Genomic DNA, 13365 nt, shown 5'->3' with positions numbered 1-13365 from the left:
CACACTAATAGTCTTTGAGAAATTAATGTAGGGCTCCATCCTAAAGTTTAAGGTCCACAGTCCGAAAGTGGTATAGTTGGGAAATATTGCTGCCATTTAGAAGAGAAAGTAGATAGCATTAAGCATAAAACAATTAGGAACTTCAAACTTTGTTCGTTATTAACTACCTATTGCTTCCCACATTCCCCTAGGTCCACCAATGCCAGCTCAGCTAACTACCTCTTATTCAGGCGACTTCTGTGATACACCTTCCATTCCCTAGCCTGATTATTTTAAGGTATTCAAAAATTGATATATTTAATCTATATTATATATTAAATAGGAGTACATTAGTTATTGAATAGATTTAAAAAGTAAATTTTTGTTTATATATTAGTGGTTATGAGGCACTCTTTAGAAATACTCATATCTTTATGTTGTTGTATCACTCGTTAGCATACTTCTTGTGCGAAATATATTTAAGTTCCATCAAATAATTGAACCACTTGGAGAAAAAAAGAGTTTTTCTAACAGGATAAGTACTTGTTAATGTTCCACTTTATGAGGTTTTCACCCAACTTCCTCACTCTTCAAACGGATATATGCAAGGGCCCCAATTCGAACTCCGAGTGTCTAGCTTATTTGAACTTTAGCCACTAATTTTTTTTTAAAAAAAAAAATATCATTTTACTAAACTTGCCATAATATTTTAATTAAATCTAAGGAATGTGATTAAAAATAATCACCCTGGTTCGACAAATGTGTTCCCATCTTACAAATATTGTAAAATGATAACACGTTCTTTAATACAACCAATATCAGGAGGACAATCAAAGATAAACAAATGTGAAAAGTGAGAAATCTGGTTTTGAACCTCAATTCCGACAAAATTATATGGTAAATACTAGGCATCAACTAAATTACTTTTAGGGTGCGTTTGATCTGATAAAAAATAAGGGACTGGACATGACAACTCCTAACTGTGTTTGATTTTAAAACTGTTTCTGGTACCGGACAAACTGGGGTCCATGGGACGGGACAAAAACTGAAATTTTTGTCCTCCACAGAATCACAGGATAACTTTTTGTCCTCATCACAAGTTGTCTAAAATACCAAAATAACATTTTGTCCACCAAATATCGTACAACACAAAGTTTGTTCAATACATCAAACGTTTGTCATGTGTTGTTCTGTCTTGTATTGTCCTATACTGTTCTGTCCAGTATTAATATTTTGCCAATCAAACGAATCCTTAAGGATCTCTCTTTCTTTTTCTTTTTTGTTGGTAAAGGGGATCTCTCTTTTTATTGTTGGCGAAAAATAATAAACGATTTTTTTTTTTTGCTAAATATAAAACAATTTAGAGTGTAAATTTTATTTTAATATTCATACTCTATTTTGTAAAAATAGTGGATAACTGATAAATTAACTTATAACCAGTGGCGGAGCTAGCCCGAAAAATTGGGGCGGGCCGCTACAAATATAAATCGAATATGCAAAAGAAATTACTAAAAGAAAGACATATCATATTGATAGTCTGACTAGTATGAATATCTCAAAAATAGTCCAAAGGTGGACCATTAACATGTTTATTAAATAAATTTTAAAAATATATTATGAAATATATTTTATGTCAAATGTGTAAACTCATACTTTTTAATTAGTTTTTTTATTTATGTTTATAATATTATATGCATCTGTCTAACAAAAATTTAAATTTTTTTAACAAAAGATTGATCAAACATGAATTTTTATGCACAAACTCTATTTTAAATAAAAATTTGAGTATTTTTTTCTCCAAAAAATTATACTTGAATACTTCGAAAAAATAAATTACACATTTTAAGACATCTATAAATTATTAAACAATAAAACATTAGAAGGGATGTTTAAAAAAATAAATTAAAAAGTATATTTGAATCATTTGAATTCTGGGACGTAAAACAAGCGGGGGTTTGAAACCCCCGGAAAATGAAAACCTGTTAAAGAATACTGGATTTTATGGTTTGAAACCCCCGCAAAACAAAATATAACAAACTACACAGACTATCTAGCAGGGGTTTGTAACCGCCGCTAAATAGTATACCTATGAAAAAAAATAGAAAATTCTGGGGCGGGCCATGGCCCTCTGTCCAGCCCATGAAGGGCTCCGCCCCTGCTTATAACATATGAACTTATAGCTTATAAGCGATTAAACCAACTGATTGAATTTGTAGTGGTCGGTAAAATTAGCTGCTAAACTACCTATATATGAAATGATGTAAAAAACTATGATTAAATAATATTTAATTTTTAAGAGTAAAATTGGAAGAAAAACCACTAAGCTAATTGAATTAGCTTATCAAAATAAGTTATATTCATAATGCAAAATTTTTAAGTGAATTTTTAAAACATTTTTATAATCACAATTTTTGTTCCCTTATTTTTATTCACGAAATTAGTCTCCTATTTAAAGTCACCCGATTTTGATATCTCCATTAAATTTGTGTACTTTAAAAATGATGATTTAACATATTTTAAATGAGGTGACATAAAACATAATGAAATGAATAACCAAAATTCATGAAAATTACAAGGAAAAAATCATTAAAAATTCCGGTTTCAATTTCAAAAATTATTCACTTTTATAATTTAATTGATAAAATATAAATAATTAATTTTTTTTTTTTGTCAGGTAGCCTAGTGGCTTGAAATTCCACCTTTAAAGATGGATAAGTGGAGTGTCCAGGGTTCGAACCCTGGCTCCTGCATATAAAATGCTGATGTCCCAACCAATTGAGCTAAGCTCATGGGGACTAAATAATTAATTTATTTGGATGAAACAATATCATGATCTCATATGTCATGTCATCTAAATTATATCAAATCACCGTTTTTAAATATAAAAATTTAATAGAAAATGGAAATTATATTAAACTCTTACTTTACTTTTGCTAAAAAAATAATATTAGTTTTGGCACTTAATCCAAATTCAATATATGCAAAAACATTTATCATCGATCGAAAAACCAATATATACCTAATACCATAATTTTTTTTTGAGAAAATACCTAATACCATAATTTTAAAAAATATTTAATCGATCTTTAGATATTCAAACTCTATAACTTCAAAAAAAAAAATTAAAAAAATTAGGTCACGGAGGATACCTTTCATTTTAAAAAAAAAATAGTTTAACGTGTTTGTAAATATAGTAGAAATTAATGTTTTTGAAGCAGCAGAAATTAATTAATGTTAAAATAAAAATAATTGATAGTATATGATGTAATAATCTCTGAAAATTGACACACATTGGAATTGGAATCTCTAGTCTTCTCTCCCGGTAACTCATTACAAATAAGCGGCGTCGTTTTATCCTACACACCAGCGCACGATCCGAACGGAATAAAACTTTCCAACTATGATTCCTCCGCAATAATTTTCCATCAATCTTCTTGAGAAAATCTTCTCTAGTCTCTTCAAAGTCTTCTATAAACATTGCTCACAATCATGGACCGGAGAAGAACCGAGAGTCCAGTTTACACACGGCAGTGGAGCGGCAATTCCAGCAGCACCGGTTCATCATCTCCGGTTATGTCGCCGGCTCATCCTCAGTCACGGCTTGGTCCTACTTCTACCGGTCTCTCCACCATCAAACGGACTCAAAACGTGGCTGCTAAAGCCGCTGCACAACGCCTGGCTCGCGCCATGGCGTCTCGAACAGTTGACGATGACGAAGATGATGACGATGATCTCGACTTCCGTTTCAGTGCTCCGACTTCAACCGCTTTTTCTTCCATTTCCAGAACTAAGAGCTCTGGTGCTGATGCTCCCACCGTTCCTCCAATTTCGCTTGCGAGACCGAATAGATCTCCTTCTCCTGCGGTAATTCTCTCTGCTCTTGCTTCATATGCATCGGTTCTGATTCAATTATGTAATTATTTGCACCGATTCGTTTATTGACTTATGGAAAAGCAAAAAAAATAAAAAATGATCAGTATTCGGTAAGATTTTTAGCTTAGTGATGTTTTGTTGATTCATACTAGTAGTTGTTAATTTGATTGCTAGCAATAGTGATTGATGAGATCTGATCTGATTTATTGATAAATTTTCTCGATAATTGAATTGAGAATTTGAGATCAAATTTATGTTGCTAAATTCTTGTTGAGCTAATAAGATTTTGATGTTTTTATTAGTTAGGTCGGAACTTTGTAGAGCATACTCAATCAGTGCGTTCAACATCAGCTGGAAGACCGGCAGTTTCTTCCGTTCGGTCATCAACGGTGGTGGCACCTCCTAAATCCACTATCCGAACACCTATGCATGTACCTCCAATTGATCCTCCTACCAAATATAAAGAGAAGAGGTAGTGTGCAATTTTTAACTTACTAGTCATTTGCCGCAGCTGAAAATAGAAAATGGTTTCGCAAAATAAACGGGGCCTGAATTCTTTTAGTTTTTCAGCTGCGGCAATTGACTAGTAAGTTTTTGTGTATTGTAGCGCTTTTAGGTTGAGCTAATAATACTGTAGAGCTGATTCATGATAAATTTAAAAGATCTAGACATGGACATGCAAAACACTTGTTAAACTACTTCAATTGCTTGTAGGTTTAATGACCCTATCCCCCTCTGACGAGTGAATGCATGAAATTTCTATAATCTATAATAATGATAATACAGTATATGGCTTTTGTAGGGTTTGACTGTATTATCTCTGAAAAGTTCAAATATTATCCTTAGGATGTGTTTGGATGGAGAGTTTTGGAGGGGAGGACTTATTTTTATTTTTAAAATTAAGGAAGTTATAAAATATTTCAAAAAATGAATTATGATTGAAATATTATATGACCATTTATTTATCATATTATTCTTTCAATTTATTTAAATCTCCAATATATAGCAAAATATAGACTTAGCTCTCCAAAACCCAACTCCCCAACATATCCTAAGGGAAGGGAGGGTTTTTTAGAGAAGACAGGGAAGGGAAAGAAAGAAAAATCTCTCACCTTGTTTGAGAGAATGTTTTTGGAGGGGAGAGAAGGCGAATGCATATGATTAATATATTTTTTTTTTAGTTTAACATATTATAAGAAGAGGAAAAGGATGAGGAGAATTTTCCAAAACTCCCCAAAGCCCTCACCAAATATATATTTTTTGGATTCCTCATATTGGAGGGTTATAGTTATATGGAGAAAAGTAAACCTCTCATATAAGGTGGGGGACTATCTCCCCTTCATTTTTCTTTGTCCTTTCCCCAAGGCCCAGCCTTCGCACCCCCTCCTAACTCCCAAACAAAATCCAAAAAATTGTAAGCTGTTGTAATGGATAGTTATTTGAAGGTTAAAAAAACTCTGTTCTCTAAATAAAAATAATAAAGTGGATTGACATGCAGTGTATTCGAGCCATCAGTGGTTCAGTCAAAGTTACTGTGTTTCCCTTATCATTATTTTATTTATTATTGACAAATATAAGAGGAATTATATTTTACTATCTTGCTCCATATTTTCTGATAAGCTTCATTTGGGATCTAGTCTTGATTTGACCAAAAATTACCTCTGCACATGCCTTCAATTGATTCTTGTTTATGTATCAATGAGCTCAATCCTTAATTTATTTTTGGATGACATATATCTATCAATTTCTGTGTATGTAGACTGCACTGCAGTTATTTGTTGACTCAATCTTTGAATTTTAGTCATTGGTTGATATGATTTCAGGTTTCCGCCAGACATCACTGGCAGGCAACTTAACTCCAAAGACACAGGAGATCAGCGCGAAGCTTCTGCACTCCGTGATGAAGTATAGTATTTACATGCATCAATTTATCTCCAAAAATTAAATTGGATGTCCTTATAGTTGTTTATGTTCATTCTCAAGCTTTAAGTATATTTTGTATTTTAATTCTTAAATGATGAGTTTTAAAGCTGATTCTTATTGATATTGCAGCTTGATATGCTACAAGAAGAGAATGACTCTTTATTAGAAAAGGTATGCTTACTCACCCAAACAAAATCAGTTCTTATTTGTTTTATAATATGATGCTGAATGTAAATGCCTGGTTATACTCCAGCTAAGACTAGCAGAGGAAAAACGCCAAGAAGTGGAGATCAGATCCAGGGAACTCGAGAAACAGGTGAGATTTTTTGCTACTTATTAACTTTGTAACTGTTAGGCATAAGCCTGAGCAGAAAAATAGGGCCTGGACGGTGTATATAAGAAATAATAAACAATAGGAGGTTAGTTGGTTAGTTACAATCAGTTATACTAGCTGTTAGGAAGTTAGAGATCACATGACAGGAACTGTGCAGATGGGATGGGATCACATGCTGGAACAACCAGAAGTTAACCAAGTCTCACAGTTGTAACTTGTAAGGGGATACCCTTGTAAACATTGTTTTCTGGTTCCTAATAGAAATTTTAATACCATAGTTTAGATGCCATATTTTGCATAAACCACCTTGATGTTGTTCTCAGTAGTATGTACACGTATGAAGTAAAGATCTACTTAACATATAAAAGTCACTTCATTTTTATAGCTTTTATTTTGTATGTTATTTTCGCTGATATCTGTATCCTTGATCATTTTGGTTTTGGCAGGTTGCTTCCCTTGGAGAAGGTGTATCGCTTGAAGCCAAACTGCTGAGCAGGTAACATATCTTTAAAATCCCTTATATGCTGGTCGGATCTGAAACAATTATTTTGTTTATTTTTTAGGTCATGGTTTTTGTTTGGTATATTTGCAGGAAAGAAGCTGCTTTGCGTCAAAGAGAGGTATGCAGTAAGAATGGTTTTTTTGTACCTAAGCTCTGTTTCTAGTTGCAGTTTTATCCTTAAATTGTGTGTTTTGAGCAATAAGTTCATAAATGCTGGTTCACTCAAAGTATATCCTTGGAGTACTCAATGTTTTTGTCACAGGCTGCTCTCATGGCTGCAAAACAAACACAGAGTGAAAGGGATGAGGATCTCACAGCCCTACGCGTCGAAATTGAGGTAGTTTTGAAGGAAGCGTGAATTTCTTTTCATTTTTTTTAGTTGTACCACATACCTGGCCTGTTCAATTATTCTCTGGTACAAGTTATAGCTTCTATTTTGTTTGTTCAGAACCTAAAAGATGACGCTGCAGCAGCAGAGGAACAACGGCAAGAAGCCGAAGCCGAAGCAAAGGCTCTTCGAACAATGACACAGAGAATGGTTTTGACCCAAGAAGAAATGGTATGTATTTTTCATTAAAATGAGAATTAACAAGTATTCACTTTTTCCATTTGTCTCAACTCTCAATTCATATTTTTATATCTTTTAGGAGGAAGTGGTCCTGAAGAGATGTTGGCTTGCCCGCTACTGGGGTCTTTCTGTAAAACATGGTAACAAAATTGCTCGTGCTCCCTACTTTTTGCAATCTTGATCTTTAACTATATTTTTTCTTCCTTGGATCTGAAAAAACACGACTTGCAAAATATGAGAAGCATATTCTGCAAAGGTCTGTTCATCTATTACTGCTAACATGTGAGTGCTTATAATTCTTCTGACTTGTTACTTCCATGCTTTTAAGGCATATGTGCAGATATAGCACAGTCCAAGTATGAACATTGGTCTTCTTTAGCTCCTCTTCCATTTGAACTTGTCATCTCTGCTGGACAAAAGGCTAAGGAGGAATCTTGGAACAAAAGTGAGCATGAGTTGGTACACTAAACTTTAGTTTGAATAATTTACCTCTTAAACTAGTTACTGTGATGTCTAATTAAACAGCATGGACTAGGTGCTGATGGTTCAGATAGAAGCCAAAGTGTTCGTGATTTGAATGATCTTGCGGGGGAAGGAAACATAGAGAGTATGCTTTCAGTTGAGATGGGTTTGAGGGAACTTGCTTCTTTGAAGGTTCTTAATGAATGTTATTTAAGTTGATGCTTTGTTTGTTTTGCTGTTTGTGTCTGTACAGAGGGATACCTGTGATTGTAAGGAGCTGGTCTCCACCAAACTTGCTTATCTATAGTAGAATTTCAGTTCCTATCAATATTTAAGTAATATTTTTATTTTTTAGGTTGAGGATGCTGTTGTGCTTGCATTAGCCCAACACAGACGCCCAAATTTGGTTCGGCAGTCTTTTTTAGGTACATTGAATCTGTCTTTCTCAAATCTAATTTTTCCACTTCTCTTCTGTTTAATCGACTTGGTTACTCTAGACTCTTTCATTTGATCTGTGGCACTTATCTATATTCCACCTAGTACAATTCTTACCATATTCAGTTTTTGTTTGATTGAGGCGGTGTTTACCATATTCAGTTTTTGTTTGATTGAGGCGGTGTTTTAGTGCAACGATTTGTCATATGTGGATGATCTATTGAGTTTAGTAATGAGAGTGTTGTGTTTTGGTTTTTTTATTCATGTGCTTTTAGTACTTTTCTCAACTTCTTTTGTCATGTTTGTGTTACTGTTCCAAAGCAGAATGGTTTTGTAGAAGATGATTTGAATTATAATTTTTTTGTTTGTTTTAATTTTATTTTCAGATTCCAAATCACCTGGTGATGCCAAATATTTGGAAGCATTTGGTAAGCGTTAAGTTGTCAGCTTTTATTTTTTACTTTCATTTGATGTTCAGCTATTTTTAAAATTTCGGCATGGAATGAGATTTCTGTTTTTTTTTTGTGTGTGTTTAATTTGGTGTGCTTTAGTGGTGTTGAATTTGTAGATATAAAAACCCCTGTCAAATGTTACAGGTGTCTAGGTTTTCCATCTGCATTACAGAAATTTTCTCTCTGCCTTTATTAACTAGTAAAATTTGCTGATATTTTGTTAATCTTATCTGTTTCCTCCAGAATTAAGTGAAGAGGAAGCCGAAGACGTTCTTTTCAAAGAGGTTGGTTGCTTCTTCTTTGAATATTCTGAAATTTTTGCACTCATTTTTTTCTTTTTGGTACATGAAATTTTTGCACTCTATGTTCTTGGTTTTATTTTATGAAATTGGTATACCTCTTCTTTAAATGATGTTACAGAATTTTCATTTCTACTAGCATTATTCTCATGGTTAAAGCTTATGTAAATGTCTTCTTAAAATCAGCAATCAGTTATCTTGACAGAAATTTGTGTTCTTTGTTGAAAATCCTTTTGCACAAGTCAGATTTATTTCTTAGAAAATTCAGTCAATTGGTTTTTTTTTCCTCTGTTTTTCCTCATTATCTACAATCGTTGAGATGAAATATTGAGTGGACCCTCCTATATAATCATGGCTTTTGGATGACCAGTTTATAAACTACAAATATTTGCAGGCGTGGTTAACTTATTTCTGGAGGAGAGCTTTATTTCATGGTGTAGAAGAAGATATTGCAGAAGACAGGCTTCAGTTTTGGATTGCCCGGAGCGGACAGTCACCAACATCACATGATGCCGTTGATGGTAAGCTCATCATTCTTATCATCTTCTTTTCTGGTTCTGAAGAGAGCGAATATGCTCTTAAGCTAAAAGTGAACTGTCTTTGAAACTACCTGGGTGCAAATGAATTAATATATACATAGTTTTTGTCAAAAAAAAAAAAAACATTTTTAGGTTTGGTTTGATCCAAACTCGAAGTACATATTATATTTACCATCTTTGGATTTGACGAGCAGTAAATGTTGTAGTGACAGCTTCTAAGCGGACACCAAGAAGCTTGAATTAGTCTGATTACCCTTTGAATTTAAATGGTTTTTGGTTTTTTATTTTAAAATTAAAAATTGCTAGAAGATTAATTTAGCATGTGAGAGTTTCCGTATTACTCATTCGCACTGTATGCATGAATATGAATTTCTGTTTGTGGCAAATGGCATTTGAGTTATTTAGTGTAAGGGATCTAAATAACAAAGGGAAAACAACAAAGTATTATTTGGCTACCAAGGGATCTAAATTTGGCTTATGTTCTAAAAATACTTGATATTTGGCTACCAAGGGAAAACAACAAAGTACTATTTGAATTTCATTAAGATCATTTTATACCTTCGGTATTACTTTTTTATTCTTTATATATATTGGATTTTAGATTTCTTGACGATCATGGAATTAGTGAATAAAACAAAAAGTTCTTGCAACATTATCAGCTGCAATTCAGAAAATGGATCTGTAACGTGTCTGTGATGTGTCGGTAATGTTATTGTTGGGTAGACAAATATGGGAAAATCAAAGATTGAATTGTGTAGTTATGTGCTCAAATGTTTAATTTGTATTACTTTCATGTAAATGAATGTTTTGTATATGAACTCATTTGTTGAGTCTACTTCCTTCCAGTTGAACGAGATTTGTTGGAGTTGAGGAAGCTGGGTATAGAACTGCAACTTTGGGAAGCTTCTCGCAAGGGAATTGATCAGCCTTCAGAGTCAGCACTTGCCAATCATAAGCCTTCTTCCGACTCAGATGCCTCATCATGATTGTCCGAGCCCTTTATTTGTCGATTGATTCTTTGCTCTGCTTGTACATTTTTGTTTAGTTTTTTATACAAGTTTCCCCCCTCCCTTTTTCTGTACACCGTGTTTTTCAACATTATATTTTGATCTAATACATAGAAAGTAAGAATCTTTAAGTTGGAAGGAAAGGAAGACCGTGTTCGTGATAATAAATTACATGAAACTGAGATTCTTTTCCTCATTCTTTTAATTGAATTTTGTAACTTGTGGAGTTTGTTTGTTAATATTTATAGTTTTTTTTTTTTACTAGTTGGTTATTATCTTTAATTGCTGTTAGTTTTTACTGCCACTTGTGTCACCATCAGTTTTTTCAGATGAGAAGTTCAATGCAGTATGCACTACTCATAATAATTGCCCTTGAAATTCTTGTTCTCCTGAATCAGTTTTCTCTCTAGCTACTTTATCTTCCCAAGCTTGTTGTTTAACCATAAGAAAAAGAAGCTTCTGGTTCCAACCCAATCCGAAACAATTTTTTGATGGATGTTTTCTAAAGAGATATTTTGCCGAGTAAACTAAATTAATCAATGTTCTTTAACTTAATAGAGTCATAGACAAACATGTTATCACCTGAATTTAAAAGATTAAAATGCTTAATTATATGGCATTGAAGAAGTTTATTTTCACTAAATCCCATAGTACTAGACAGTGAGTAGATTATAACATAAGCCATACATGCCCATTCCTTGTAAGGGAAGATGTGAGGAACGTGCTTCTGCTGATTGCATAGTACCAAGATACTGTATAATCGTCAATAAATAAATTAAGTATAGATGAGACTTGAGAATTGAGATGGTAAAGTACACTCACGCGAGGGTCCTGTTATTCAGCTTGGTGGAACCAACAGTGCTTATGAATAGCAACCTTGATCATAAAAAGAAGGAAGGCCTGCATTTTTTAATAGTAAAAGTGGATCAACTTTTTCTCCACTTGTCTATATTTTTTAGTTTTCATAAAAAAAGTACCCTAGTTTTAAGGGAAAAAAACAAAAGATTACTCACCAAAAAGATATGCCTTTGCCCTACTCGCAAGGATTAAAAAGCATAGTATAAACTTCATTTGCACTCTCACATTTCCCAACTATGATGCTCAAAAGTCACTCTAACCACTTCTATACATATATTTTGTTACAATATTCAATTGTGACATATATTTTCCTAACCATTATAATCAACCTACTACTCTTTCTTTTTTACTTTTTGTGTTGGGGTTGGGTGGGAGTAATTCACGTTTAGAGAATGAATGAATAGAATATTTTCACAATTAGTAATAAAGATATGAATGCCAAAAAATCAGTGACACTAGTGCTTGTAATGATGAAAAACCTGAAATCTTTTATAAAAGCTGTTTTGAAGTAGGACCATTTTCTTCTCATTTACTAGTTTTTTGAGGCCGCATATAAAACAGAAAAAGCTTAGACTCCACCATATGAATCTAGAACATATTTGTCTTTTTATGGTTTGTTCTTTTTTTTCACATTCATTAGCTTTCATTGTTTTCTACCTTGTCTTAGGCAAACAAGATTAAAACCTATGCAACTTTTTTGTACCATAAAAAAAAACCTATATACCTTTGCTGATAGAGTGGTCCAATCTAAGGACAAGGTTTTATAAATATTATTATTCCATGACTAGATCATCTTTCTCATTTTCATCTCTAGGCATATTGGGTCAATTCAAAATCATTCGAGAGGTTTGCCAAAGCATAACATCCATAAATTGCGCTATTGCATGACTAATAAGGTTTGAAATCACATTTGTATAGCAATCATATTGTAGAGAATCACAATTAAGTATAACCGACACCGTCTCCATTGTTGTTGGATTATCGGCTTAGTTAGGGCAAAATGACCTAATTATTTTCGATAATTTTTCAATTTGTTCCCCTCTATACTTAAATTTGTCAAAATTATGTTTTCAGTAACTCCGCATTTTCTTAGGCAGATTAAGAAATGTCTTATTTTCTAACATGCAATTAAGGAGTCTAGTTCAAACTAAAATATCGACTCATATAACCAGTCCTAGGACGGGTAAAAATTGACAGCTCTAAATATGAACAAAAACCTTAATCTTTGACCAACATTTCTCCTTTTTTTCGAATTACAAACTCTTATATTTCAAAGGTCTAAATTTTCCACATTGTTTCGTATTTTTTTTCAACATGAGAGAATTCTTTTGTATTTATAGTTGTTGGTCTATTTATTTTTTAAAATCTAATGACCTAAGCAACATATAAATCTTGTGTGATTGAATAAGATGTTGAATAGGGAGGAAAGGGCCCATGAGAAACCAGCGTGGAAAGGTTTGAGGGCACGATGGGAACATGTGGCTCCCAAGAGGCTAGCATGTGAGTTTGTAAATGAAGATGGGGGTGTATTTTACTTTTGTGTCACAAGGACAAAAAGGTTTTGAGAAAAAGAATCAAGGAGTATGATTATAAGAAAAGCCTTTTCACAAATGGTCAAAGAGAACAAGTTCATTCTCACATAAGTACATAAAGATAAGTCTTTAACCACCACAAGGAAAAATATTGGACATTTAAAGAATTAAGCTGATTTGATTTCCACTTGCCACTTAAAAAATGTTTGGGTTTTGGGTCTATTCAAGAACACACTCATCCCAAATCTCACTCATTTTATTTTATATAATATTCTTTGCATGAAAAGAAAGAAAGAAAGCATATTCATTACTCAAGTCTTATGGTTAATGATGTGTTTTGAGTGTGCTTTTGATTTTATAACTTATATTGCAAGCCACATACATTTAATATTTAATGGTCATTACATTAGTAGCTATTTTCTTTGGAATCTTCATTTTGTAACCACTTATTTTGTCTATGTGCAAATCTTTCTTGTACTTTCTAATCAAGAGAAACTAATCAATCTTACAAAAAAAAAATTGGAAAACCAAAAAGCAACATTAATTATCTTTGTTTATACCTTGCATATCTCATGCCATCATCTCCCTAAGATGCTATGAAC

The 13365-nt window shown here is 33.0% G+C and overlaps 1 protein-coding gene across 2 annotated transcripts; it reads left to right on the top strand.

The window, feature by feature from the left end:
- The first annotated feature begins 3241 nt into the window (after positions 1-3241).
- LOC123917980 (coiled-coil domain-containing protein SCD2-like) lies at positions 3242-10612 on the top strand. 2 transcript variants are annotated; one of them, XM_045969905.1, is made up of 17 exons: positions 3242-3843; positions 4155-4324; positions 5676-5757; positions 5905-5946; positions 6029-6091; positions 6556-6605; positions 6702-6729; positions 6874-6948; positions 7060-7170; positions 7259-7319; positions 7508-7624; positions 7715-7833; positions 7997-8066; positions 8463-8504; positions 8772-8812; positions 9222-9348; positions 10213-10612. In XM_045969905.1, exons 1-17 carry the CDS (start codon positions 3469-3471, stop codon positions 10350-10352), a joined length of 1713 nt encoding a protein of 570 aa, XP_045825861.1. In that variant the 5' UTR covers positions 3242-3468; the 3' UTR covers positions 10353-10612. The 2 variants fall into 2 exon arrangements, with proteins under 2 accessions (XP_045825861.1, XP_045825862.1); XM_045969906.1 differs by having other exon boundaries at positions 3705-3843; positions 4159-4324.
- The last annotated feature ends 2753 nt before the right edge of the window (positions 10613-13365 follow it).

The sequence above is a fragment of the Trifolium pratense genome, linkage group LG3 (genome assembly GCF_020283565.1).
Source record: "Trifolium pratense cultivar HEN17-A07 linkage group LG3, ARS_RC_1.1, whole genome shotgun sequence".
NCBI lineage: Eukaryota > Viridiplantae > Streptophyta > Magnoliopsida > Fabales > Fabaceae > Trifolium > Trifolium pratense.
This window is presented reverse-complemented; position numbering and strand designations above follow the sequence as displayed.